This window comes from Agelaius phoeniceus, chromosome 1 (genome assembly GCF_051311805.1).
Source record: "Agelaius phoeniceus isolate bAgePho1 chromosome 1, bAgePho1.hap1, whole genome shotgun sequence".
Taxonomy (NCBI): Eukaryota; Metazoa; Chordata; class Aves; order Passeriformes; family Icteridae; genus Agelaius; species Agelaius phoeniceus.
In genome coordinates, this window is record NC_135265.1 from 88658056 (window position 1) to 88685677 (window position 27622).

Here is a 27622-nt window from a genome sequence, read left to right on the forward strand (position 1 = left end):
TGCACACTAACAAGATATGCCTGCAAATTTTAATTCTCATTTTGTATACTCCATCTACACCAGACCAGTCATGCTTTGTGTCTTGAAGGGCCAACAAGTATCTCAGCACAGACTTAGGTTTTTTACTCGTTGTTACACTCTCCTACTCAATTAGAGGTGAAATGAAACCTTCAGGTCCCTAAGCAGATGGTAATTATTCAGTGAGATAAACAGGCAAGAGGAAACTGGTCTTGATGTTCCAATTTTTACAGTTGTTGATACCCAAGGACTAGTGAACTTCATCTGGAATATAAGCATCCTATTTGGTTTCAAATGCATCCTTCTCTTCAAACTGATGGCTGGATCTAGCAAGCACTATGAAAACCTTACCAATTTGGACGATATCTGCATCCTAAGATCTCAGGCTGCTTATGTTACTCAGCAAAACACAGCAGGAAGACCACATTAGAACCAACTATATACAAAAAAATCCCCCTATGGATTTAGGGATGAACACAGAAGGAAAATTTCTGAAGCTACACAAGTGCAATATGACAATAAACTGCTTTCTTAACAGCTACATACTGTCCACTGAACAGTGTGACATGGACTTGTTCAGGGAATACTTCCTCAGATTTTGAAAAGCAACATAAGACCTAGGTAACAAAAACTTTGCACTGAGTTACAGCACATAACAAGATATAACTTCTCAAGTCTGTATTTCAGCAATTCAAGTCTTTTTATTTTCCTTTGTGAAAGTTTCCCAAAGCATAGACACTAAAGAATGAAAAAAGGATAGATGTTTATAGAGTTGGCTTTGAAACCCTGTAATATAAGAATACCAATTTCAAAGCTATAATAACTTACAGATAACCTATAGAGTTTACAGCAATATTTTTTATTCCAGATTAGCAGAAATTTCATTCCAAAGGAACAATGTTCTCTCAAAGGTAAAAAAGTTTTTAGAATTCTTCCTTTCCATCTTTCTTTCCTAGCAGCTCTGGTGAACACCCGAGCCATTCTTGTCAAGTATGCTCTTGGCACTGATGTAGTCAAATTCACGTCTGAGACACAGGAATGCCAAAGGAGTATGCAAGAAATACTGTCAGGATATACAATAATTTGTCTGCCTCTCCTCGCACTCTGAAGTAAATTGGCCTCAAGAGCTAAGTTTCTAAAGACATGTTAAAACAATAAAAAAAAAAAATTCAAGTCCAATTTACTCAGTATTTTTATTCAGACCTTCAATTACCAACATCTCTGTTAATTCCAATACAGATGTTAAACTTCTCAACCGTCAAGGCTTCTTCACCCCAAAGACACTCAATGAAAGCACTGATATCACTGAAAGGACACAGAGAAGAAAGGTGTCTTTCCAACAGACCCCAGCACACCTTAGTCTGGACCAATGCTAACTTCTGATCTTTACTCTGCAGTTTTATATCTCTTGCTACCACAGCACTAAATACCTGAGCTCAACCCAGCCAATCCAAGACTCTTCAGAAACTTCCCTCAGTGGTCTCCAAGGTGACTGCTTCCAAAAGACAAGCAGGTTTATTCATTCCTGTCTAAAAACTTCCCCTCAAAAAACTACTGAGCCTACTGGAAACTGCAAATTAATTTGGAAGGAGTAGAAAGAAGCATCAGCTATTGTGTGCCTGAACATGGACTGTTTGGAAAGCAGCCCAGATTAGTATCTCCAACAGAAAGGACAGCTGGAGTTTAGAGTTCAGCAGTTATCTTCTTTTGCCCCAAAAAATGACAAGGCCTGTGCTGGATGTCTAGGGACCACACGTGAAGTTCAGAACTACTCACTACACCCACTAGCAGTAAAGAAACCAGAGGAAAAAATAAGAGTATTGAAAGATGAGAAAAAGGCAGCTGAGGGACATTAGGAAGACATGAAAATGGAAATATTTCAGGGTATAAATCAAAGAAACTAAGAGAGCAGGGAATTAGCTCTGCCGCAGTTAAGATACAGACAGAGAAAACAAGTCTACAGAGATTTGGATTTCATTTGCTCACAGACAATTTCTTAGATTGGTCTATTTGCATTCCCCTTGCAAGTATCTGATCAACACCACTAATTCCAAAGCTGCAGTCTTACAAGAGACAAATCAGCAGGATCAGAAAAAATAATTAGCAGTGCACTGACTGGAATAATCTGTTGCAGCCTTTGTATTAAACTCAGGAGAGAGGAGTGAAAGCACAAAGTTAATTGAAGTGGTTTATGGTTATGGCATTTCTTGGAGTTTTTTCCCACATATATAGAAAAAAAAAATATGTAGAATTTGAAAAATGATCAAATGTTCTTCATGCAGCAAACTCCTCAAACATCTGGTATACTGTTCTAGATTGTTGACTTTAATAATATTTAAGGCTAACTAATCTCCTGGAGGTTATAACTAGAAATTTATTTAAATCTTTCAACACATTAGCATCATACTCTGAATATAATTAATCTAGCATCTCTATGATAAACCAGAGTATTTCATTTAACAGCTACATAAAATACTGTTGTAATGAAACTACTAAGAACTCAAGTCTTCCTTTTGACATCTTTTTTTTTTCTTTAAAAGCTCAAGAGGTGAGAGAGAACTAAAAGTTCACATTACCTGTGTTGCTCATGTAGCGTTTCTACTTTGGTAAGAAAATCTTTGTTCTGCTCCGGTATAAAGTTGTAATTTGAAAGATATCCTGAACAATGCACTGAAGCATTATAGTCTCCAAGTTGTGCTGTTAAAAAACAAGAAACACATATACAAAGTTTTCATAGTTAATTGGATTTTTGTTTAGAAGAAATTCCTTCTCATTAAAACACATACACATATGGGAAAATGCAGAAATTACCAATTATTTCCCAACAGACAAGAAGTGTTGAACATCGGGAACTGTATGACCTCAGCGAGGTAAGACTTTTTTCAAAATACACTTACCATAACTATAATCTCAGGCACTGAATGACTCAGTACTTTATTTAGTTACTTATGTAGCCTCACTTTTGCATCACAACCTGTAACAGCACCAGACAGATGTCATGTGCTGTGCTGACACACACATGCTGCACTGTAACATCAGAGAACACCAAATTACTTCAGTAAGAGATGGCAAATGAAACCAATTTGATGCATTTACTTGACTAGAACATATTAGAAGTTTTCAACAAGATCTGTCACTTAAAAAGCATCCACTCTTCCCAAATTCAGGTGGAAATCACCCTACTACCAACTGTAACACTGTCCTAGAAATTGAGCTGTGAATTACTTAACAGAAAGAGTGAAAAAACTGCCGATTGGCACATAACATTACCAAGCTGCTAAAAAAAGTAAATAACTATAACCTGTGCTAACCTTCTTTTTCATAAGGAGTATAGAATAGTGGTTATAAAGCCCTAAAGTTTCCCAGAAGTTATTGGTATGCTTTGCAAATTAACACAAAAGAAAGTAACTGATAGGCTGCAAACAATTCAGCATCAAAAGCTCCTCAACTAAATCAAAGTTCAAGAGCACGCTTTTAGTAGGATATACTATCAACTATATTAACACTATTTTCCAGAAAATTTTTTAAAAAAAATACAAAATAGATATTTAAGTGATTCAAGTTGAGGGGCATGAGAGGCACATCAGAAATAACTTACACATAGTAATTATGTAGGATCTGTAATGCAGGGGATAACTAATATTTTCCACATATATATATTCAAATTGCATGATTTATATGGTCCAATGGAACTACAATGATACAGTACAATTCCCAGGGAAATGCAGTCCAAAGCTAATAAAGTTGCACACCTAATTGTCTGCATCAAGAGAAATATTTAAATAAAAAAGGGAATGATAAACTAATTTACTTTAAATGCAGAAAGTCTTGCCTACTTAGTTCTTTCTTTTAAAAGGTAGCCTAAACTTTAAATTAATTAGCAAATGGCAGGCAAAGGACTAAATATTTTCCATGAGAGCCAAAAATCGTATTTGAACATTACTGTAAAGTTATCTGAAGAAAAAAAAAAACAAGAACAAATAAAAACAAACCAAAACAAAAAAATCACCAAATCAACCAAGAGAGACAATGTAGAAGTATCACAAGAAACTGATTTTAGAAATATCTCTATATTGATAAAAGTCCAAGCGTGACAATGCTAAGTCTAAGGCAACAACAATAAAAGTGAAAATTCGAAACTTTTAGAAATAAGTAGTATGCTAATAACAGTGTAAAATAAAACTCACAATTTCACAATTACAGTAGTTGACTGAGGATCCCTTCCTTTGCTAGTCATTAACACAACCCATCTTTTCTATGAAACAATCTACATCTTTAAGGTTTGCTGCAGCCAGTTTGAATTCCAATCTTGCCAGTGGGAAAAGAGCAGATTACCAGAAATAAGATAATGTCGTTTTCTACTTCAATTTTGTTTGCAATAGGAAAAGATATTGTTACTGTAATTTTACGTTCTCTAAAAGAGGCAACTGTTTTTCCTCCATACATTATGAGGTAGTCTTCTTTCTGATCTTCTAAATAGGCAACTGGGTTTTTTTCCTCTTGCTACTAGCTACCTGAGGCCATGCCAACAAGGGGAGCAATTTAGCTTCTCCAACTCCCTAGCCAGCTGTTGCAGTAGAAGAGAAACATCTTGCTAGACTAATGATCTTGTGTAAAATTTAATTATCCAAGCAGGAAAAAAAAGTTAGGACATATCAAGATGCCAGCAAGAATAATAACCCATGATGCTTCTATCTCTTTACTGGTTTTCTCCAGAAGAGAAAAGAAGGGCAAAAAATATTAAAGACCTATTTCTAATCTGAGTTTCTCCTGACATAGTTTCTGCTCTGATCATGAGACAACAGATACTAACTCAATGAAGATAGAGTATAAAAATAATATTTTAACCTTTCTCCATTCTAGACCACTGTTGCTCTTTAATTTATTATAACTGGCAAACAATATAGAGCAAAGTGAGAGAAAGTGGAACCAAGGATGAGTCAAAAAACAAACAAACCCTGATATTTGAATATCAGAATGCTGTATTTTAGAGTTATATATCGAATATGAAAAGCTTTAAAGGAAGGAATGTGATGAACCAATAATTTAGAAGGACATATTCAGTAAAACCAGAGTATTTATTTTTAATTTCTAGTAAAAGAAGATTCAATAGCCAAGTAGCCATGCCAAAACACTAGTTCTACAAACTTTCAATAAAGAAAGAGCTTATAAGTGCTTGAAACACAAGTCTTGAGATCATATATGTTTAAAAAGCATAGGATCTTTCTATGCCTTATTGAAACCTAAAGAAGTCATATATTCATACTTTTTTCAAAAGTAATTTGTTCAGATATCCTTCAAGGTGCAGATGACATTGTTCTCTAATTCTACAGACTTTGCTTGTAAATAACAAGGAAAAGAATTGCATCCAAAGCAATAGCACCAGAACCTATTTCTGCACATGGGCATTTCAAGTAACTTCACATACAAGAAGGGAAATGCATTAATAGCTCATTGCCTAACCATGATGAGAAATCAGTTATAGATCTTATGGACAAACTGACCCAAAGGAATGCCTACAAAAGCTAGTCTTTACAAACTGGTTAAATATCAAATTTCCATAGACCTGAGAAGTGTACCAGAAAATAATCAAGCAGGTTCATATTGAATTTGTAACTTTTTTGCAATTTTAATATTCTAGGTCACATGAATAAAGCACAAAAGTGAATTGAGTTTCCTGTTTAAAAAAAGGATAACTACATATAAAGATCAGGTTCAGAGGGCAACAGAATAAACAAACCACAGGAAGAGTCTTGCATATAAATTGTAAAATCGCTCACATAGAAAACTGCAGTCCAGGATTAAAACATAGAAATCATAGGATCATATGACTGGCCTCCAAATCAAGACAGCAATAATGACTCACATTCCTGAGATGAGGGTGAAATGTAGTATTAAAGGTTAATGATTAATTTATCTTCATATGAACACTGAGGTACAAAAAGAAAAGATACTTAATCTATACAGTTCAATCAGTTTAGAAATTTTAAGTGATTGCTTCTTGGCACAAAAAGAGAAAAGAAAGATTAACTTCCTAGCATAAACTGTTTCTGAACAGTAACTAAAAATTATTCAAATATTAAAATGTTTCTGGAATCATAAAACAATCTGCTACAGCAGAATTCAGTTTCAAAGAACCAGCATAAAAATGCAGACACTTACTAAAGACAGACTAAAAGGCAAAAGGTAAAAAGTTACATTGGAATGATCAAAATGATACCATGTTGAAAATGGTTTCGAGAGAGAAATTTCTAAAAGGACCAAAACCCTCAGAAGTGAATGTTGAGAGAAGGAAAGGTGTTTCAACAAGTGGAACCTGTATCCAGATAAGGATGTGAACATGAACACTAACCCACTCAGTCCCTAAGAAATTGTGATGTCCCTACAGGACAAGTAGAACTAGCTATCATGTGAGTTAAAACTAATTTGTTTTGCAAAAGGAAATAATGCTTCACACTCAAGAGCCCTTACAAAATGTTCAGCATAGGCATGACTGTAAATAGCTGCTTACGACCACTTACAACAGCTGGCCATTTTGTGGTAAGACAGAATGAGAAATTAGGCATTAATAAAAACAAAGGAACATTTGTAGAGGAAAAATAGAGAAAACTATGCATGCACAATGGTAGTCTCCAAGTTATTTACCACTCCAGAATGAAAAATGAGCCAGTCATTGTAATGCCTTTTATTAAAAGAACTAAAAAATAAAAATCAGCAGCTCAAAACCCAGACACAGTCAAACAGCAACACAAAACAATAGTCACAAGGAAAAGGAAGAAACAAATTAGAAACTATAAATTATACTGAGTTGCTGTTTCTGCATCTCAAATACAACATGTACTTCAGAAACCATACAGACACAATCAAAAAAAAAAACTATTGAGAAAAGCAAAGTATAATCCAAGGTACAGGGAGTATTCATTTTGAGGAGACATTGGAATAAAAGACTTAAAGGAATAGTTAGCAGTACTCCTCACAAAACATTGTGAGGCTTTACCAAACTAATGCATCTCATCCTCTGCCATATATGTTGTTTCTCAGCATTCATCACTACTCATTTGAGAATCACAAAGTCATTTAGGTTGGGCAAGACCTCCAAGATCATTGAGTCCAACCCTTAACCCAGCACTGCCAAGCCCACACAAAACCATATCCCTCTGTGCCACATCTACACATTTTTTAAATACCTCCTTGAATGCTGACTCCACCACTTACCTGGACAGCCTCCTCCAAAGCCTGACAACCCTTTTGGTGAAGAAATTGTTTCTAACAGAACCTAAACCTTCCCTGGTGCAACTTGAGGCTGTTTCCATGAGTGTAATTCTGTATTACATGGACCTTGACCTTGGGAAACTCTTCTTTCCCCCTTTTTAGTTATGTTACACAAAAAACAATTAAAAGAGTCATCCAACTCAAAATGCAGAAGAATAGTAGTGTCAAATCTATGAGGCACTGCAGAAAGTCAGCTCCTTCAGCTACAGCACTGGCCAGTATCCCAATTTGGGGTTCTCCACTCTGGGGACTATACCTTGTTTTTAAGTGTTACGGTTCAAAAATTATTTGTGGCCTAATGGAAGACCATCACAAATACTTCAAGCAATGATCTCCTGAAGTGGCTTTTGTATTGCCTAACACAACTGTAAAATATAATTAGGGAAAACCAGCCCAAAAGAGCTGGAAAGTTGCTGTATGTAAACAATCAGGACACTTAGATGATCTGTTGTACAGAGATGCTAGCAAGCTCAGGAGCAGCAATCTAGAACTCAGTGAACTATGTGGAAGGAAATGGGAATGTTTTTCAATTAATCTCTCCAAGCTGATTCTTGTATTGGGAGTTTCATCACCATCACACAGATAACACTGGCACTGCTGATGACAGGTACTGTAAGATATGATAAATGGTGTCTCTGAACAACACTGATACAGGCTTCAGAAGAACAGATGTGACATGCACACAATCCTCAGACTACCCAATACACCTAGTAAGTAATTTCAAACCCTGGAAATTCAGCTCAAAGTTCTCTCTGCTAATCCAGTCTGATTTTGATTCTAAGACACAAGGGTTAAAGATGCCCTGGAAAGAAGCAGAAATCTGCATCATCTGTAAGCAAGTCTCTCAGCTTATATGAGATGTCCTTATGAGCACTATTTTACTTGAAGAAAGCATGGGTAGGGAGCACACACAGAAAAATCCCCAAATGCTAACCATGAAAAGAGAGAGGTTTCCATAAACTAGGAAGTCTGAGAGGTCAACCTAATTTTTATAAAGGCAAAATGATAGCAAGTCAGAAGAAAGAGTCAGGCCTCACTGTGGTGTTGATATTTCTCTAAGTCTTACACCCCACTCTCTGGGACATCAATCTTCTGGCATTCCCAAAATTTTAATACTCTTATTCCCAGTTCCTGAGAGACTTTCACACTAAAGTTCACAAAGTTCAGCTTTCCTTGACTCCTCAGCATCATCTTTCCTCAGCTTTCCTTTCCTTAGAAGAGGTTTAAGTCCATTGGAAGCCCTAGCAACCAGTCAACCCCTTTCTGAACAAGTCCCAAATACAGATTGCAGTGTGCTAGAGATGATCCCTGGTTCTCAAAGCAGGGCTGAGAGGAGCAGTACCACAGGAGACAAGAGCAACTGATGCTCAGGAAAAAACAAACTTAGAAGCATTCATAACATCTTGTCTGGCTTTATTGCTGTGCTTCAGATTCAAGGTCCAAATCAGCAATGGATTTATTAACATAAGAGCATATTCTCACAAAACCCATGGGGATTTCTTAAATACCAGTATCTGGGCATTTAAACAATGGCCTGGAAATGGCAATTTGCTACATGAAGCGACAGAAAACAAGTGTTGCTAAATCATCATTTGAAATTTAAAAAAGGAGTAGTCCTACTGTATGGGTTTCCTTATTTGGTTTTATAGACAGTACAACATTCCCATTTTACACAACTAAAAACACATGATTTATCAAGGGTTTTTTTCAGTATGATTCTATCCTTCCAACTTCACAATGATGAAATTATTTGAAATGCACCTTAACAAGTTCTTCTTAAAAAAAAAAAAATTCAAAATCCACTGACTGTTTTGTCACAAAGCACATTCCTGATAATACACTAACAACTTATTCTTGAAGTGCCTGAAGTATTTTCGTAATCAGGTTCAGTCACATGTTCTTCAGACACAGTATTCACACCCACTTGCATTCCCCTGTAACTTAGCCCCACCACGCAAAGCAGGGTGTGTTGCAGCAGGGCAGAGGGACACGTCAGAGCTTTATTTCAGAGATTTATTTCAGAACCAAATGCCTGCACACAGGGCACTACAGAGAAGCAGCATCCCAGTAGATATGACCAAAAACTGTCCCCTTGCGAAACTCAAAGTCTCTGAAGCCAACCATACAACCAGCACACAGAAGAACTTCAGTTAAGAAGCAAGAGCAGAAATATCAAATACCAGACATCATACACTGTGAAAGAGATCTGCCTTCAGCCCTCCCATCAGCAACAACTGCTACACCTTTTAAATAAACAACCCACAAGGCTATCAGACAACATGGATTTCCCCTTCTGCATACAAGGGAAGGCATAGAAGGAGAGAGCAGACTGAAAGCCTCCAAGAAGTGGCAGTAAACAGCCCAGGTAGAACTGATTCATGGCAACCTCAGACAATGGATTTCTCATAAGCAGCTACCTCATACCAAGAACTTCAGCTTTCCTTACTAAGTATGATTAGAAAGGAAAATGCTAATAGAAAACTACTTAAAACTATTTCAATTGACAGGAATCACAGCAAACATGACTCAGTAAGGAGACTGAAATCCCTGATTTCACAAATGTCTTTGCTATGCCATCATCTTCAGGTAAAAGCAAAAAAAACCCAAAACTTAATGGAATATGTCTTTCATTTAAGCATTCATAAGCATTTCATTCCCTACCAACGCAGAGAATAAATATCAGTATCACACAAACAGCAACAGAAAGGAAATCAGATAGCAAAAAATAGTTGCTTTTGGGTTTGGGGTTTTCTGTGCTGTGGCTTTTTTAATTAATAAAGAAACAAGAAAAATACGCACCACCTGGTAAAAGCAGCACCATAAGAAGTTAGAAAAAACAGATAAATAGCTTGATGGAAAATCCAGAATCCACCATGAAAGAAATGATTAAAACACACTAGCACTGTTTGACAATCTTCACTGTCCTTCTATCATTCTCCTTTAGTACAGATAACTGTGTTAGTAGGTATCCTAGCCTAAGTACTAAAAAGGGAACAGTCGTAAAACTGAAGGGGAAGCAGGAACATCTTGGGGATTTGGGGTATACTCGATATAGCATTATTAATTTCCCTTTTGATAAAACCTTTGCATTCTTCACTTTTGAGCTTTAGCACAATTGGATCACCAATTCATTTAGCAATCCTAATGGTGCAGAGTGTTTCAGCCTTCAAGTGCCCTTACTGGGCCTCGGAAACACCAGAGCAGGATGCATTTCATTTGGCACCAAAAACTGGGACTATGGGAAATTTGGAAAATTTCAACTGTTCTTACTGAAGCTTGAATCTGATTACAGTTTCATTTTATAAAAGGGTGCAACATATTATATACTTCAACATAAAAGCAAATGTTTCATAGACTCTTAGGGTTTCAATAGATACTAAGAGTTTATCACATTCCTCTTTGAAAACCACACTTTAATTATTTTAGCTTGGTTCTCATTTCAAACAAAAATACCTCAATTGTTTCTGTGGGCCTTGTTAGCCTTTCCATAAAAGAAATGAGATTCAGCCAAATAATTACACAACTATTCTCGCTTATTTTCCCCTGACTATTTTAACAAATATGCAAACTCCACTAAACCCCCAAAGTGCTTTTTTTCTTTATTTGTTTAATGAGAAAGGTCCTCCTCCAGCTGTTTTTCACTATCGTTTGAGGATGCTTGCAAGGCACTGTCAGACTCCAGTTTGGTTTTCCTACAGAAGATGCTTTTCTAGTATCATCATTTGAAATTTTTTTGCTAGCTGAAGGCAGATGAGAAGGATGTAAGTTCTTATATGTAAAGTCACCTTAAATGTGTTGCAAAGGGCCAGTTTTACATATCTAACAAACCAAATTCCATGAAACAAACATTGTGTAAGAACACTGTAGTTTCTTAATCATGAGTTTACCTTCCTCTTATCTATTCTCTAGATGACCACTTATTCCCTTGGAATGCTTTCTCGTAGCTATTATAACACATAGTAAGTTTCCAGTTTCCCAGTTTTGTTTCCACTGACAATGCAAACCTGACTTTTTAGTCAGCAGTCAGAAGCACACATAAATAGCAACATTATTCTTGTATCAACTTTTTTTTTTTACAGGCCTAAAAAGTATTCTTTTTCTATTTAGACTGCCTCTGGAGGCTGCTCTAATAACCTTCACCTGCATACTGAATACTCTGCACAAATAGATAAGGAAAGAAATCTTTCCTGACTTTTCAGTGCCAAAGAGCCAAGAAAGTAGTCAGTCAAATAAATTAATTAACAAAATAATGGTTGGATATTACTTACATTGTACTGCATATGATGCCAGGACAACAGCAGAATTAATGGGGCATGACAACCTGGAAAGGAGAGGAAATAATTTTTATTTAAACATAGGCTGTATGTACGTCTTATTGAAACTGTCTCACAATTAGTTCAGTATGCGAAGACTAATTTATCTTCAAAAGAATATCTGATTTTTTTCTTACTCAGTTTGATTGTTAAAGCACAGTACCAGACATTAAACAGTCCCTTAAGTGAACGGAAGGAACTAATCGGAAAACGACATGCTCAAACTCTTGCTGGATGCTTAGTCAGCAAAGAAAAAGGAGACAATATTTTTATGGGGCTCTGGACATTAATAGCTGTATTCTGGTGTATTTAAAATGAGACACAAACATTAAAATTACCCAAATGCCAAGCACAAAGACAGCTCTGATCTTATGACCAAAACTGACTCTATAAAGGAAAAAAAGCCAACACCAGTAGGTAACTGACATTTGGCAGCAAATACTTGGACCATGTTTTCCTTGTTACTTCTTTTTTAATCTACAAACACATAGAAATCACAGCCAAATAAACCATTGGGTATATGCCCACCATATAGGTAATATAACCCTGAAATGAGAAACTATAGCATGAACTGCCCGTTACTATTCCTGATTACTGCACTAGGTATTGGGTCCCCAGGTTTGGAATTCCATGCCTGGCACACCAAGCCTTGCATAAATATTTCTGTGGCTAATGTTGAGCCTGTTGACACACAGCATCTCCTACAGCTCATTCACAACAGACTTCTGAACCGTTCTTAATAAGTGAGCTATGAGAAAATTTGTATCATTTCCTAGCAACATGATTTTCCTTTAAAGCAATGTTTCACAAGACATATTTATAGGATAACTGGGATAATTTTAAAGCAACAATACCCTCAAGTCAAAGACTTTTTAATTTTATTTTTAAAAGAATTATAGAGAAAGTGAAGATTCTTCTTATTACCTTCCTTCTGCAATATCAATCTTCAACTGCAGAAAGAATAAATGCCTAGAAAATAATTTTTTGGAAAAGAAACAAATGTGCATTTATTTTTAAATGGTATGATTTAAATAGCAACATATATAAGTTTTACTTCATTAGATTTCCCAGCAATCTATACAAACAGATGAACAAATATTAGTGGCATTTACAAATACACAGTCATACACCCACTTATTCTCACAACATTTTTAAGGATCTTTGGCTGTCTCTACTGCAACTCCAAAGCTGCAGTAATAATGTCACAATTGACACTACAAAAACCAAATAACCACTGAAATGGGCTCTTTTTCTCCCTAGAATACTCATTTTGAATGCAAATTTAAAAACAAATTGAAAAAGGAAAAACACCCCAAATCTCAATTGAGGTTTGACTGTGAAAGTCTATCTTGGAGCTAGTCAATGAAGGATGAAACATTTCTCTAGCTGCATATGCTGACAAAAAAGCTCTTAAACAATTCCCCAAAAGCAGTTTAGTCTTCCTCTTATTAGAGGGTTTGATAATGCTAGTTTATAGTGATATTGAAGAGTGGGCATGTGAATAACTTTAAAGAGCAGATCTTAGAATAATTTCAGTTTTAAACTGCAAAACAGCTTAAAAGTGCATGATTAACAAATACCAAAACAGGTCAAAAGCTAAATTTTCTACAAGAAATATAATTTCACATGTTGTACTACTTATATTCCCAAGTCACTGAAATGAATAAGCAATGAAAGTGCTACAGAAATGCCAGATAATGGCCAGATTAACACGTGCCTTCAAATTCTAAACTCCAAATTACAGGCACTGAACAAAACAAGTATTCAATTAAAATCTTGTGACAAATTAATTGCAAATTGCTTACAATTCATGCACCTCACCACCCCAAAAACTCAAAGACAGGTTTAAAAATAAAACTTCAGAAGTCTATTGTAAACTGAAGCATTATACATATTTGCATGTTACAAGTAATGGTCAAACTAGAAAACAAGAACTGTTATCAGTTCTTCACCAAAAAAAATAAACCCCACCCTCCCACACCCTCAGCATTAAATCTACTACACATGTTTAAAACTGACTCAGTGTTGATACAAAACTTCTAAGACAGATAGACCTAGGGCATGCAGACCCAAAAAAAAAATAAATTTCAAGACACAAATAAACGTACTTTTAACACCGACATCTTTGTACTAACTTATACACAGCTTACAACTCTGAGGTACAGCTGGAGTGTATCAGAAACTACTCATTTGAGCATGGCATTAAGCTCTCCATTCCAAATGCATTCAATACCAAGAGTTATAGAAAGTTACCCATGTAATAAAGCATAATTTGCCAAGCTGCAGACATGGGTAAGACACATTCTTAGTTCATAAAGGCAAATAGAAGTTACCTGGTTTGTTCTTGCTGAAGTGTGTTAGGATCAGGTATAAAAAACCTTACACGAAAATGAAGTGTGCAGGGAAAACCTCCTGCAATATTTTAGAAGAGCAAATCAATATTTAGTTTAAAACAGAAAGAGCATAATATTTTAATTTCTATACTTACAGAAAAATTACATGAACAACCACATAGACATCTCATGCATTTTTTCCATGAAACTCAAAGAAACTATGCAAAGTCTCTCCTGATGCCCAAACAGCAACTTTGAGAGGAAAATACTCTCAAATGTAGTAACACTTTAAATGAAAGTACTTCGCATATGCTACATAAAAGGCATTACTGAGCTTCCTTTGCCTCCTAAGAAGAGAGAAAAGCACTAAATATATTTAAGGTATCTCAGCTGGGCTAATGCTCAGTTCTATCTAACATACAAATACATTAAATTACAGCAGTCCAACATGCTACTTTTGTATATGAATTGAAATAAAAATGCGTGATCTGTGGCACAATGTAGATATGAGAGTGCTGAAAAACATATCTCAAGTGCCACAGCCCAAACTGGGACAGGGCCACTCAGTGTCACTCCTAAGCTGCTCTCCAGCCAGGGTTATGCTGGCTGGCCTGTCCCTCTTGGCAGGCATTCTGTGTTACACAAAGCTGCAAAAAACAAGACATACTAGAACAACAGATGCACCTGGAAGTGTGTGGCGTTGGTTTTTTTGGTTAGTTTTTTTTAATAAAAATGCATAAATTTGGGGTTTCTTATTGTATGTGAGATAAGAAATTCTCAGAACCTAATTCTCAGAACACAAAACTGGCTATTCCTCCCTCAATCAAAACCCCTCTTCCTTTGCTTCCCTCTCAGGAGGAATTCACTGGCACCACAATATGACTACTGCTTTCATGGCCACCTAAGCATGTCTAATACTGCTCAGAAACCAGGTTTAACTGCTATTATAGCATCAAAGTTAATGATCTAACAGGTCTTTCCTCTCAGGTAGGAGTAAGAAAAGCAGAAGAATCTGTTGAAAAGACTGGAAGACACAAGACTTGCTCTTGAAGAAAAATCTACCATTTGGACAATATGCATTTGTTCTAGCCATAAGAATGCAGAAAAACAGAACTGCAAAGTTACAACCAAGATAGTAAAAATAAGTCTTACCTTTTAACTGTTTTCTAATAGGTTTGCTTGGTTCAAGCCATCGCTGTGAAATGAAAAACTATTAGATGGATTAAAAATAGTTACAAATAAATACTGTTTATGTGCACGTGTGTGCATGAATATGTGTGTATACATACATGTGTATATATTTATACACACATATACATGCACACACATTTATTATTTACTATACTTACAGGTGAATCTACTGAAGTCTCATTTTGCTGTAAACCAAAATATTCCTTCTCTGTCACACCCAGCTGGTTATAGGTCATATCCAACAAAATCTGTCCAGTGTCTTGTTTCTGAAAATAAGAAAAGTTTATAAGTGAAATCTGCAACACTTATACATTTTAAGATACAATTAATTGAAGCTCGTTTAGTTCTGGTTTTTTTCCTAATATAACTCAGGAATAAAATAGCTGCTAATTCATCAATTCAAAGGTTTTCAGCAATAAGAACTTTATTCTGATAAAGGTTTGGGTTTCTTTCCAAAATACTTTAGGCACAAGAAATTTCCTAATATGAACAGACATGTATTCCAGCCCTTGATGTGAGTGCAGCAAATTAATTGTAAGCAGGTCACCCCTCCCTCGCCCACAGTGGGAGCCATGCCCTTCCCTGGAGTGGCAGCCTGCAGGGATGGCTTGCAGACACACGGGGCTGCTCTGGCCCCTGCTGTCACCATAAAGCAGCATGCTGTGCTTCCACATCAGCTAATAAAAGGCAAAGTAAGTATACACCAGGATGGGAAATAAAAGGAGGGGGATCCTGTGATGCAGCCATGAGACCCCATACTTCAGACTGCACTCTCACCTGGCCCTTTGTGTCCACATACTCAGCTTCCATTCAGGCACCCCATTTTCTGCCTAGATGTCCCCCATGACAGGAATCACAGAAGAACTGGTGCAACATGGTATCAAACAGCAGAGATCAGAAGTCTAAGGCTGGTATAATTTCCCCCAAACCAAAAAAGAATCTCCATGCCATGGCATTGTGGAGAACAGATTAACCAACTTCTGCCAAAGAACACCATGAACCAATTCTATTTTAAAAAGCCACCAAACACTGAATCAAAAAAACAAACCCCCTCAACAAGACTGCAATCCTAACTATGCTAATAAGTAATAGAGAGGTTGCTGTAGTGGGTTTGTGTGGCTAGATTTTGGTACTGGGGAGGCACCAGAGCAGAGATTCCCCTGCGGATCATGGTGAAGCAGCTCTGTCCCTGCAGCCCATGGAGTCCCACAAGAGAGGCAGAGATCCACCTGCAGCCTGTGGAGGATCCCATGCCAGAGCAGGGATGCTTGAAAGGAGCTTGTGAATCAATGAGAAGCCAGGGGTGGAACAGGCTCCTGGCAGGGACCTGCAGACCCATGAAGAGAGAAACCCACACTGGAGCAGGTTTGCTGGTAGAAGCTGTGACCCTGAAGGACTGCACCTCAGGGAAGAGTGATCCATATAGCTGCAATTTGTGAAGAACTGTGGCCTGTAGGAAGCCCATTGAAGAAATTTGTGGAGAACTGTCTCCCATGGGAAGGACCACATTGTGGAGCAGGGGAGGGACTCCTCTCCCTGAGCAGCAGGAGAAATAATCTATGGCAAACTGACCAAAATCCCCCTTCCCTGTGTTCCTGTGCCACTGCAGGGGAGAAGGTAGAGCCTGAGCAGGAGAGATGAGTGGTGGGAAGGTGTTTTTAAGATTTATTTTACTTCTTATCCTGCTCTGATTTTGTTTGTAGTAAATTCAATTATTATTATCCCCAAGTTCAGTCTGTTTTTGCCTGCAACAGTATTTGGTGAGTGCAGAGCTGTGTGGCATCTTAGCTCTAGATTTTTATATGCAGAATTGCTGGACAGAGCAAAAATCAAGACAGTTTGCTTTTTTTTATTGAAAAAAAGAAAAAGAAAACAAAGATTCCTAATTAGTTTAGGATTTTTCCAAATGTCTCTCTTAAAAGCAAAATAATCTGCACACCCAAATTAAAAACCCCAACCCAAACAAACAAAAACTCAGAGGAAAATTATTTGAACTGCAAAAGACAAGCAGTTTATTCTTGAACAAATTTCTTAAAAATTTAGCTCTGGTTTTATTATGTTCTGATTTCTTAAGAAAAAGTCTTGATTTTTTTGAAAATAATCTCTTGAAACAAAGGTCTTAATGCATAAGCCACATTACTGTGGCTGGCCCCAGTCTTGCTCAGTATGTACATGTTCACTTATAAGCCAATTCAATTCTTTGCTTAAACATTTTTTTTATAATAGAGCAGTCCAGTAAGTCCTGTTCAGAAGAGAGATTTTTATTATTTTTTTAATAGTGTGCAACACTGGTGTGATTGAGTGCTTCAAACTGCATCATATTACATAGTCTTTCCTTATCTCATAGGAGCATTCTTCCAATTTAAAAAAATGGGAAAAGAAAAACAAAATTTCAAGCAAAGGACACACATCTTATTTTGGAGGATGGAATATTATTCAACATTTTCTACTGCTAGAGCACAACTCCTAGCAGCTCATTCGTAACTTGAATGTTCAGCGTTGCCATATCAGGCTGTTGGCCTCCAGTGAAAAGCTATGTCCATTTTTCTGTCACATGTAAACTGACACTGTAAAGGCCCATGTGGAGAAAACAATGTAGGCAACATCCAGATGTTGAGACTACCTTTTCCTCTCCAGCACTCTCCCATCTTATCTAACTTTCAGAGAAAACAGTTGAGATCTCACAATAAATGTGAATCCACGCAGGCCTGTACAGGCTGTGTGGCCACTAAGAGCAGCAGCTTTGCACCCTCCTACCAACCCAGCTGCACATTCCCACTCCCACCTTTCAAACAGGCTGCTGGCATAGTCAAACCACAGCACTGATCAAACCCCACTTTTTTTTCTGAAATAGCATAGGCCTAACATGCAGCTTAGAAACTGAACTGCCAGTCACAGGTAAGGCCACGCAACCATGCACTCCTTGTCACCCAAAGCCATGGCACCATGCACCTGTCAGGCAGCTCTGTCCAGCACCATCAGTGGCATTGCTTCCACCATGCAGACTGAGATTTGCCCACCAGAAATTATTCATATGTGTACAGAAGAGGGCCCCATGGAAACAGCAGATTGCACCTCATGAAATAATGGGCATTTCCTGACATCTGTAAGCTCATCTTTAGCACTGACTATATTTATTTCCTCAGGGTTGGGTTTTTATAAGCAGAAAGTTAAAACACTTTTAAGTCTCATCATGACACCTGCAGAACTCAGAAGCCTAATTTAATTGCACACCTATGGTGTGAACTTTTGACAGCATCTAAAGGAGCTCCTAAAGTTATATTATGACCAGAAGGAGTAATTACAGGGGATGGGATAGATACTTTGATGAAAGAAGGTGTTCAGGAATATCAGGTTTCATTATAAATGGAGCAGGAACAAGTCCACTGAGGGTGGATTCTTCTGCTAATTTTTAGTTTGATTTTCAACACTTCCTATTCCTTTTGGTTTCCTTTCTTCACAACAGCATTATCTCCAAATTCCTTTCTCAATTTCCATGCTTCCAGTCTTTCATCCCAATTCAGATGCCTTCACCTTCTCCCTCCCCAGCCCCTCCCAATTCCATTCCTGCCTCTCCCCCAGCACATATGAATTGCTAAGCCTTCCCATTGTTTTCCTGTAAAGACAAGCAAGCTCCTCACTATGACATCTTGCTCAGCAGAGTTCTCTCTTTGCAATGCTCCCATGGGTCTCCCAACCCGAAACCCAGCTGTTCAGCCAGCACTAGTCTCATCCACCTACACATCTATTTACTTCTCTTCTTCCTCTCCACATTTCCTAGGAAAAAAAAATAATTTCCAGCATTACTTTTATGTAGCTCCAGTTCTTGCCCTCTGGTACTAAATGCACAGTTTTTTTCCCAGTACCTAGACCAAGCATCCAGTCAAGAAATCTAAACTAAATAAAAAATGTTATTTTAAATTGTTCAAGTCTTGTTAAAATTCCCAGTTATAAGGGGGGGTGTTGTTTTTCAAGGAAATGTTTATTTACTTAATTTTGGTATTGCTTTAAGAAATATTTGAATTATTTTTTGGTCTATATACCTAAAAATGGCCACACAACTCATGCTGCACAATCTTCAACTTACTTTGTAAATTAACAGTTTTGAGACCTAGGTGTAAAGTGAGGCAGGTTAAGCATGTCACATCAGAGCTTCTGAATTTTGACATCCATTCCAATACAATTCATAGCCACAGCATATTCAAATATTACAATGTGTCAAGTGCTTTACAACACATCCTATTTTCACTCCCCTGTGCCATAGGAGGGCAAAACCAACATGAACACTGCTCAGCTATACTGGGCATTAGAATCAAGTTCTCCTTAACCCTATAAACCATTAGGGCAAATATTTAAGGCATTCCTAATTAAGCTCCTGTTTTTCTATAGTGTAATTTAAAAAATTATGTGTCTTCCTCACTAGCCTGCGCTGCTGTAATGACACAAACTCTTGAGAATTTCAAAGTTTTTACTGAAAAGAAACATTTTCAAGAAGTTTGTGCGTTTCCACCTGAAAAGAATTATTTATTTCACCTTCATGATATCTACCAATCCTTATTCTGAAGTATTAAAAGCTTTGCATCAACCACCTCATAACTACACACTATTCACCTCCATTTAAATCTGTCTTCAAATCAATTACAGCTTATGTTGGATAGGTCAAAGATTAATACTTAGAGCACTCATAATTAACACCTGTTACATTCTACTCATGCCACAACAAATTCCTACAACATTTAGGAAATTTAAATTAGTCAAATTCAATTTCTAGTAAGTTAAACAACTGTGAAGAGAAAAAAGCCCTTCATTACTTTTTAATGTCAAATACTGCCTAGAACCTGGAGTGATCAAGACTCACTGCCCGAAAAGCTGCATAAACTTGAGGGGAAATTGTTAGAACCTGGGACTAAAGAGGTAAATCTGCATGCAAAGTTCTTCAGGTTGTTAACTTCTACAAGGGAAGTGGTACAAAGTGACCATTTTGGAGGACAGTGCAATGTAAAGCATATCTCCCCGTCCCCTGCAGAAGCTTTGCCCCCACTCTCTGGTAATGATAACCTCGCAGTTAAGCGCCACCTAAGCTTTTGCAAATTCAGTCTGACTTCAGACACAATGCCCACTGCCTGCCATGTGCTGTTTGAGGTCATCCTTTCCTAATTTAGCCTGTAACACTCCTTTGCAACCAGAGAGCCTATGTCCTTTGGTCCTAAAAGGTGCATGAGCCTGAACACAGTGCTACCACTTTCTTTTCATTTCCGTAGTAATTCAACACACAGCTAATTTGCTCTTCTGCTATCTCTGTCCTTGTCTCTTCCTGGAATTTATTTACCAACCTGATGCCCTTATTCAACCATGGAAGATTTTGTTCATCTAGAATAAACAGAACTGGCTTTTTCCTAAGGTCCAGTCCTCTGCAGAGCAGCCTAGTTTTACCTTCTAAGCCTGCCTCACTGGAACTTCCCTCTTTTGTCTGCAAGTGGCCAGGATCCCCATGTGACATTCCCTGGAGGACTGCCTCAATGCCAAGACTAACACTGCTAATACTTCCTTGACACTGGCTGAAGATTCTTGCCTGGTGCATGAAAGCACTTACCTTTTTCAGAACAGTAATACATGAGCAGCTCAGTCTGCAAACTGCCACCATTCTCTATTGTTTGCAACTGAAAATTGAGCTTAAAAAAACATTACCTCATCTCATAAAAGCTATTTGTTTGCACTACTGATTCCCCTCACTGCAATTACTCCTCGTTCAAGATAACCTGCTACCTCATATTCCTGTATCTTTTTGTTGCTAATAAGGCCTCAAACTTAATATTTTTGATTTTTTGAAAAAGTTTCAAGAGCAACACATTAAGGAAATCTGACAGTCAAGAACTCCCTTTAATGTCCTTGCACTATTTAATATCTCCTTCTCACCAAGATCTACAACTACCTCCTCAGCCAACTCCTGGCCCACCCTGTAACGTTTCTAGATTCCATACACTTTAGCACAGTATTTTCCTACATAAAGGTCATACAAAATATTTGTCCAAGGACAGAGTTTTAACTCACTGCATTTCCTCTGCCTCACAAAAATGATTTAAAACAAACATATATATGAGGTTAGTCATTCCATTCTAACTTTAGAAAATTTCTCCTCCACTAATTCTTTCCTTCAGCATTTATTATGAAGTCTTGCCCTACAAAGGGCCAAGACTAACAAGCCTGCTGTAGGGCAGATCACTTTCTCACTGTCCTCAGAGGCATCATCAAATTTCATACTGTCTTACTGCTTTCCAGTCAAGTATACTGACCTGACTCAATACAAAACTAAATATTTGCTGCCAGCCTGAAACTTCATACAGCAGTTCTTTCAACATGCAGGGACACAGACTAGCATTAAACCATCTTGTATTATCAGACAATACCAAGTAGGAAAACTTGGTGACAGATACACAAAAATTCTGCAAGATCGCATTTTTCCATGAATGGTTTAAAATTATAAAACACACACACAATCAAAAAGAACCTCTAAGACTTGTACCTCAGTTGATTATTTTAAACATACCACAAATAATTGTGGGTGTTCATTTTAACCATCATATTCCTTGTCAAATACTGGAAGAAGAAACTTAACTGAGGTGGAAGAAAAGGAAAAACATTCGTTACGATTCAAGCTTCAATTCATGTAAATTTTTGAATTATTACAGCCTCATCATTTTCTTTCTAGAAAGAAACACTATTACTAAAAGACAACTAGTCTAAAAGCAAAAATCCCAGGTAATAAGACAAAAACATTAACTGTCTAGCTGATAGACAATGCAATTCAGAAGTGATCTGCCACTGTCAGTTTTATACCTTCTCAAAAGTCAGTTTACTTGAGACATGCTTCCTAAGTGATCATTCCTGGTAAATGAGTCAAAGTAGAGCAAAACCAGAAAATATCTGCATGTTTATATCAAAAGTTACAGACAGATTTGCATTATTGCACAATGTAATATACATAATATAATAAATACCTATTAAACACACTCATACATACACATGAGCAAATTCTCTATATATCTGCATGACAGCTAACATTTTCTCCAGGTGAAAAGCCTATGCATTATAGTCTTAGAACACGACAGAGGTGAAAATAGGGACAGAGGTGAGTTAACCTTACCATAAAACTGAAACACCTAAAATTTACTAGGAGGCTTCAAGAAAGCCTGGATATAATTAAAGTCAAGTGCAACATTCAGCACTAAATGCAGTCAAGTCTTTGCCTCAAATATGTTTTGAAATAACATTTCCAACTCTCAGCTTCCATGCACCTTCAGTTTTTTGCCTGGACTTTGGACATGTTCCATCTAAGTACTGAAACACATAACAATGGAACAAGAAAGGCCATGTCAGCCTTGCATAGTTAACATACTCCGTGGACTGTAAGCAACATAGTGGAATGCGTCTGTGTGTTCTCCCATGTGAACTTTCTTGATAATGATGACCTAAAATCAGCACATACCACAGGTTAATACTGATGAACTCTTTGTGATACCATGAATCCACATTTCAGATTCACTGAAACTGTGGAATAACACTTTTATATAAAAACATTGAACAAAATAGCCAATCACTTCACTACTCCGCCAAAGTAACAAGTCCCTGAGAAAAACGGCGCTGCTCTCAATTGCAATTAAGTCTTTGTTTACAGCTGGTCAGAAAACCAATATTCTTTGGGATAAACGATAAATAAGAACAACTTTTAAGAAAGGAAATTATGCAGCTATCTTCAGGTTTCTCAATAGATAGAAAGTTCCTCTGGTTACATCCATATGCAAAATCTACCTTCTTTTTTCCTTTGTCCAGTTTTACAATACTTGGTTTTTATTCACCCTCCTACAGACAGAACCACTGGGAAAACAAAGTAACATCTGAATATCATTCATCAGAATGATTAAGAAGAAAGAAACATATAGGTGTAACTACAAAAGTGCCATGCCATCTGGTAACAAAATTTGATGAAAATCAGCTCTGTAGGCTCTATAAAGACCTTGTTTCTAGAGAATGAAATGAAAGTTTTATCTCTATTCTCCCTGTTCTACTCTCCGAAAGATTCAGTATTTTGAGATACCATCATTTTCAAGATGTTAGTACTAGTTCAAAATTCCAAAATATATAAGTTTTTATCAGTGTTGTAAGTTTAGACTATTTAATCAATTATCTTTCTATTAAATTTAAATCCACCCCATATTTTGTAGTCTTGAGCATATGTACATTGCCAACAAGATAACAGAAATGACAACATAGGAATATCCATTTGTTTAAGCTTACAGTAAATTTATCTTAAGTTTCTTCTTACCCATGAGATTCCTTTTCTTTAATGTTATTTTCCTACGTAATCCTCTTACAACTTTGAAAGAAAGAAATCCTTTTGCAATAAGAATTCTGTGTTCAGAGAGCTGCTACATGACAAGCAATGCTGGCTGTTTCCATCCCACTGTCTTTAGAATGGGAGAACTCTCCAATTCCACTTATGCTGTTATATGGACATAGGCCAAGCTTCAAGTATTCTGCTTTTCCACTGTTACTTGCTACTATTTGTTGATGAAAAATATAATTTTGTCAATGAACATAAAGCACACTTATGCATATGTAAATATTAGTCTAATGTTAGTTCAAAGTGCAACATCCATCCAAACTTTGAGCCTTCACATATCAGAATCAGCTACCACTAGACCACAAACAACCCTGAAGAATTCCCAACCCTAATTTTTCACTGATAATATTGAAGTTCTTTTGAAGAGAAAACACTGAACTCTATGCTTTAGAAGAGGTGATCCTGTTCAGGTCTAGTTCTCCAATCTCTGACAGAGGAGAAAAATTCCACATATTTCAGCAATAATAGTAAAGCAGAGAAAGTAAAAAACTTAGAAAAAACTTATTTAAAATATCCAAAAGACAGAGTAGGTCTTTTTATCCATGTATCTTGTATCTATGTCTAGTCTCTTCAGAAAGCACCTTCATTTCAATAATGTACTACTACATCATTAATAAATTTCTGTTAATTTGTCTTCTGGATAATTATGCCATGTGATATGCATATTTAATTTCTTTAAAATACAGAACTATCAATTAACATATCATCCAGAAATTATTTAAATGTGGAGAAAAACATCTTGATAAGAGAAACAGTTTCTCTAAAGCAATACAGAAAGATTTCATTAGTGAGGAAAATCTGTTCAGAGCAAAACTTATCGTTTTTCAATAAGTACATGCCCTTCAGTTCATGACCAGCTGACTCCCACACTGACCACAGACCCAAGTTATTCTTTGCTCACAGAGATAAAACTGAATTATGTTGGCAATTAAAATAAACACACAAACAAAAAGGCTGAATTTTTCTGCTAATGTAAGCAAAACTTGGATACAGAAATTTTCTGCAGCTGGTTTCAAATCCTTTTGAGAAATGGACTTTATGATGCTACCAGAGTGTGGCAAAGCCTATTCTTAGGCTGCTGTAAGGTTAGATAATCAAGAAGGGCCATCCTCACAGAAAAATGCAGCCTCCCTCATTACCAGCTCAGTACTCAAAGAACATAAATCTGCAAAACCCTTTTCTTAAGCCATAACACAGCAGGGTAGCTGCATTCCCTGCTTGTTTCATGTAGAGCAGTAATGAGTCCTATATCACCCCTGTGAACAGTTCAGCATCACAGCTGCAGTAAAGGAGGCCCTTACAATTCCTGGATGGAGGAGGTAACCAGGAGTGGTACCCTAAGGATATGCTGAAGGTAGGGAGAGAAATCAGTTGAGTTCAGAATTTCATCTTAAATATCATCTGGTTCCAACTCCCCTACCATGGCCAGGGTCACCTTCCACTACTCCAAGTTGTTCGAAGCCCCATCCAGCCTGGTCTTGAGCACTTTCAAGGATGGGACAGCTGCAACTTCTCTGGGCAACCTGTTCCAGCACTTCACCACCCTCACAGCAAAGAATTTCTTCCTAATATCTCATCTAAATCTACCCTCTCTCAGTTGGAAGCTAGTCCCCTCTTGTTGTATCACTATATGCCCTTGTACAAAGTCCCTCTCCAGCTTTCTTTAGGTACCAGAAAGCTGCCTTAAGGTCTACACAGTTCCTTCTCAATGGTTCCCATTTTGCACTCACTGCCTAAAGGAGGAAACGGGGAGCAAATTTCACTTGTATAATGCTGGAATTCAGGCCAAGCACTACACCTAAAGCTGTGAAACATCTGTTTACAAAGAACAAATATACTACTATGCATGGACTTAAAACCATTTTGAATTCCCCACTTTACACAGATCCTTGTGCAGGGCAGGTGGCAATTATGCCAGCTCACTGACAGACAAGACAATTCCCAGGGCATGCTGGAGACAAACAATGGAAACTGTATACTAACGTGCTGCTCCTTCTCTTACTTACTCTCCTTCTACTCCACTCCCCAATATTACACACATATATGAACACATAGCATGCAAAAAAAAATACTAAAATGAGACTAATTCTGGATATACTATGGTGGAAATAGCCTTTTTAACCTATCAGATAATTTATATTTCAATCAGTATCCAATATCCAGCAGACAAAGTTAAAAAAACAAAATTAGTCTGCAGAGAACTGTAATAAGACTTGGGAAAATACAACTTTTGGGTGCACTTTTGAATGTCCTATTAGAAAGCACAGTGTAGTCTAAGATATCTAAATACAGCTTCCTCAGCAAAATGCTTCTTCTCAAACAAGGTAACTCAGATAAAAGAAGTATCATATAAAGAAATACACACAAGTCTTACACACAATTCTACTTAAATTTATCCACAGTTTCTCTGCATGGTCAAATAATTCTATTGAAAGCTGATTGAGAAGTTTCCCTTGTTTTCATTCAAAAATGAACTGATATTTTAAATCAGTACTAAAAGTTATAATCCTTGCAGAATAAAATACACTAAAAATACGGAGTACAAACCCCCATTAATCCCCTTTCCCTCCCCACACCCAAATAAAGAGACTGTATTGAAGTACAAAAGACTGATCAGAACAGTCCTACTGAGCCACAACATCTTCACTGTTTACATCAACTTTGCATTTCTGAAAATATGTACTGACATCACTACAGGAATTTATAAGGTCTCCTTCTTTCAGGAGGAGTCCTTTTACTAGTCCTTTGAAGGAGAAGCACATCCCAGTTCAGGAGTTTCCTTTAAATATGAATTACTTATTCATAGTTGATAATGATCACCAGATCTGTTTCTTCGTGGTTCCCATATCATGTAGAACACCTTTTTCCAGATACAATCTGCATGACATGATTTTATGACATTGAAGTTGGTTGGCTTGAAAACAAATTTTTTAAATCCACTTCATAAGCAGTAATTGTGCAGTTTGTTATGACAAAGCTACATCTTCAACATCTTTTAGAGGTACCATGCCTCAGGGTCCCATATTTCATCTGCAGCTTTCAAACAAATTTCTATGTATTTAAAAAGAAAGTAGTTTTCCAAACTTACGTTGACTTTGAAGCTTTGTACTGAGCCATCCAGAAAGTGGACGTTACAGATTATTTCTGATCGGGTTTTCTCTTTTGGTAGCTCCGATGCTCGTATGTTATTTATCCTCCCACCTAAGGCTCGTAAACGGGAGTTCATAACTATTGCTGAATAACCTATAAAACAAAAACTATGTTTAATGACAGTTCTTATAATTCTCTATGTTTGTTTTTCAGAGTAACTTACAACATCATGAAGACCTCATTACACCCCAAGCTAACAAATCCTTCTTCTAGAAAAGAATAAGTTGTAAAATTAGCCTGTTGTAAACCAGAACATAAATGCATAAATATAGAGGGGTTCCCACACTGTAAATGGGAAAATTATCAAGAGAATTACAGGTAATCCCTGCAATGTATACCTGGGTTAGGCATGAGTCAGTGCCTTAGTTTAAATCATTAAAAAACCCCAAACACCTACTATAATGTAGGAAGGCAACGTCAAGACAAGTTTTTATCATCTGTAACTAGGAAACCCCTTACCCCCATTTACATTTCCTACATATTTCTGCATTTACAATACAAGTTCCACTACAATAATTCTGTTTACTCTCAGCTGACAAAACAGTCTTGAGTTAATGCAAATCAGATTCTATCAAGTAACACTTTGTTTCAGGAATATATATGCAAACACCATATGTAAGGCAAGCAGAACTAACTCTTAAAACATGCCAATATTTTACAGTCTAGCATGAAGCCAGAAAAGAACATCCCACAAGAAAACACTTATTTTGTTGCTTAGGCTTTTTTCTTTAAAAAAACTCTTAATGAAAACCAAAACTCTAAAAATCAGGATTTACAAATTAAAACAAACAAAGGAACATCCCATCAAACAACAAAAAGCCATTCATTGAAATAAGAGGTGAATTAAATTCAGACAAGCCTGTAAACATTTCAAGCCTCTCTTCACTGGATCAGTTTACCAATTAACATCACAGCGTTTAAAGCCAGTTGGCAAGCGAAGCAGA

General features: G+C 36.9%; 1 protein-coding gene across 4 annotated transcripts in view; it reads right to left on the reverse strand.

Annotated features, from left to right (window-relative positions):
* Positions 1 to 27622, reverse strand: part of PTPN3 (protein tyrosine phosphatase non-receptor type 3) — a 156474-nt gene that overhangs the window by 62096 nt on the left and 66756 nt on the right. For 2 of the 4 annotated variants that reach the window (XM_077182865.1, XM_077182880.1), the window contains exons 2-8: positions 26617 to 26771; positions 15286 to 15393; positions 15089 to 15146; positions 13937 to 14015; positions 12528 to 12572; positions 11559 to 11611; positions 2595 to 2715 (exon numbers count right to left, since the gene is read on the reverse strand). In XM_077182865.1, coding sequence (XP_077038980.1) covers positions 2595 to 2715; positions 11559 to 11611; positions 12528 to 12572; positions 13937 to 14015; positions 15089 to 15146; positions 15286 to 15393; positions 26617 to 26771 — 619 coding nt within the window. Of the gene's footprint in view, positions 1 to 2594; positions 2716 to 11558; positions 11612 to 12527; positions 12573 to 13936; positions 14016 to 15088; positions 15147 to 15285; positions 15394 to 26616; positions 26772 to 27622 lie in introns of those variants that run through there. The other 2 variants (XM_077182876.1, XM_077182888.1) reach the window with 2 other exon arrangements.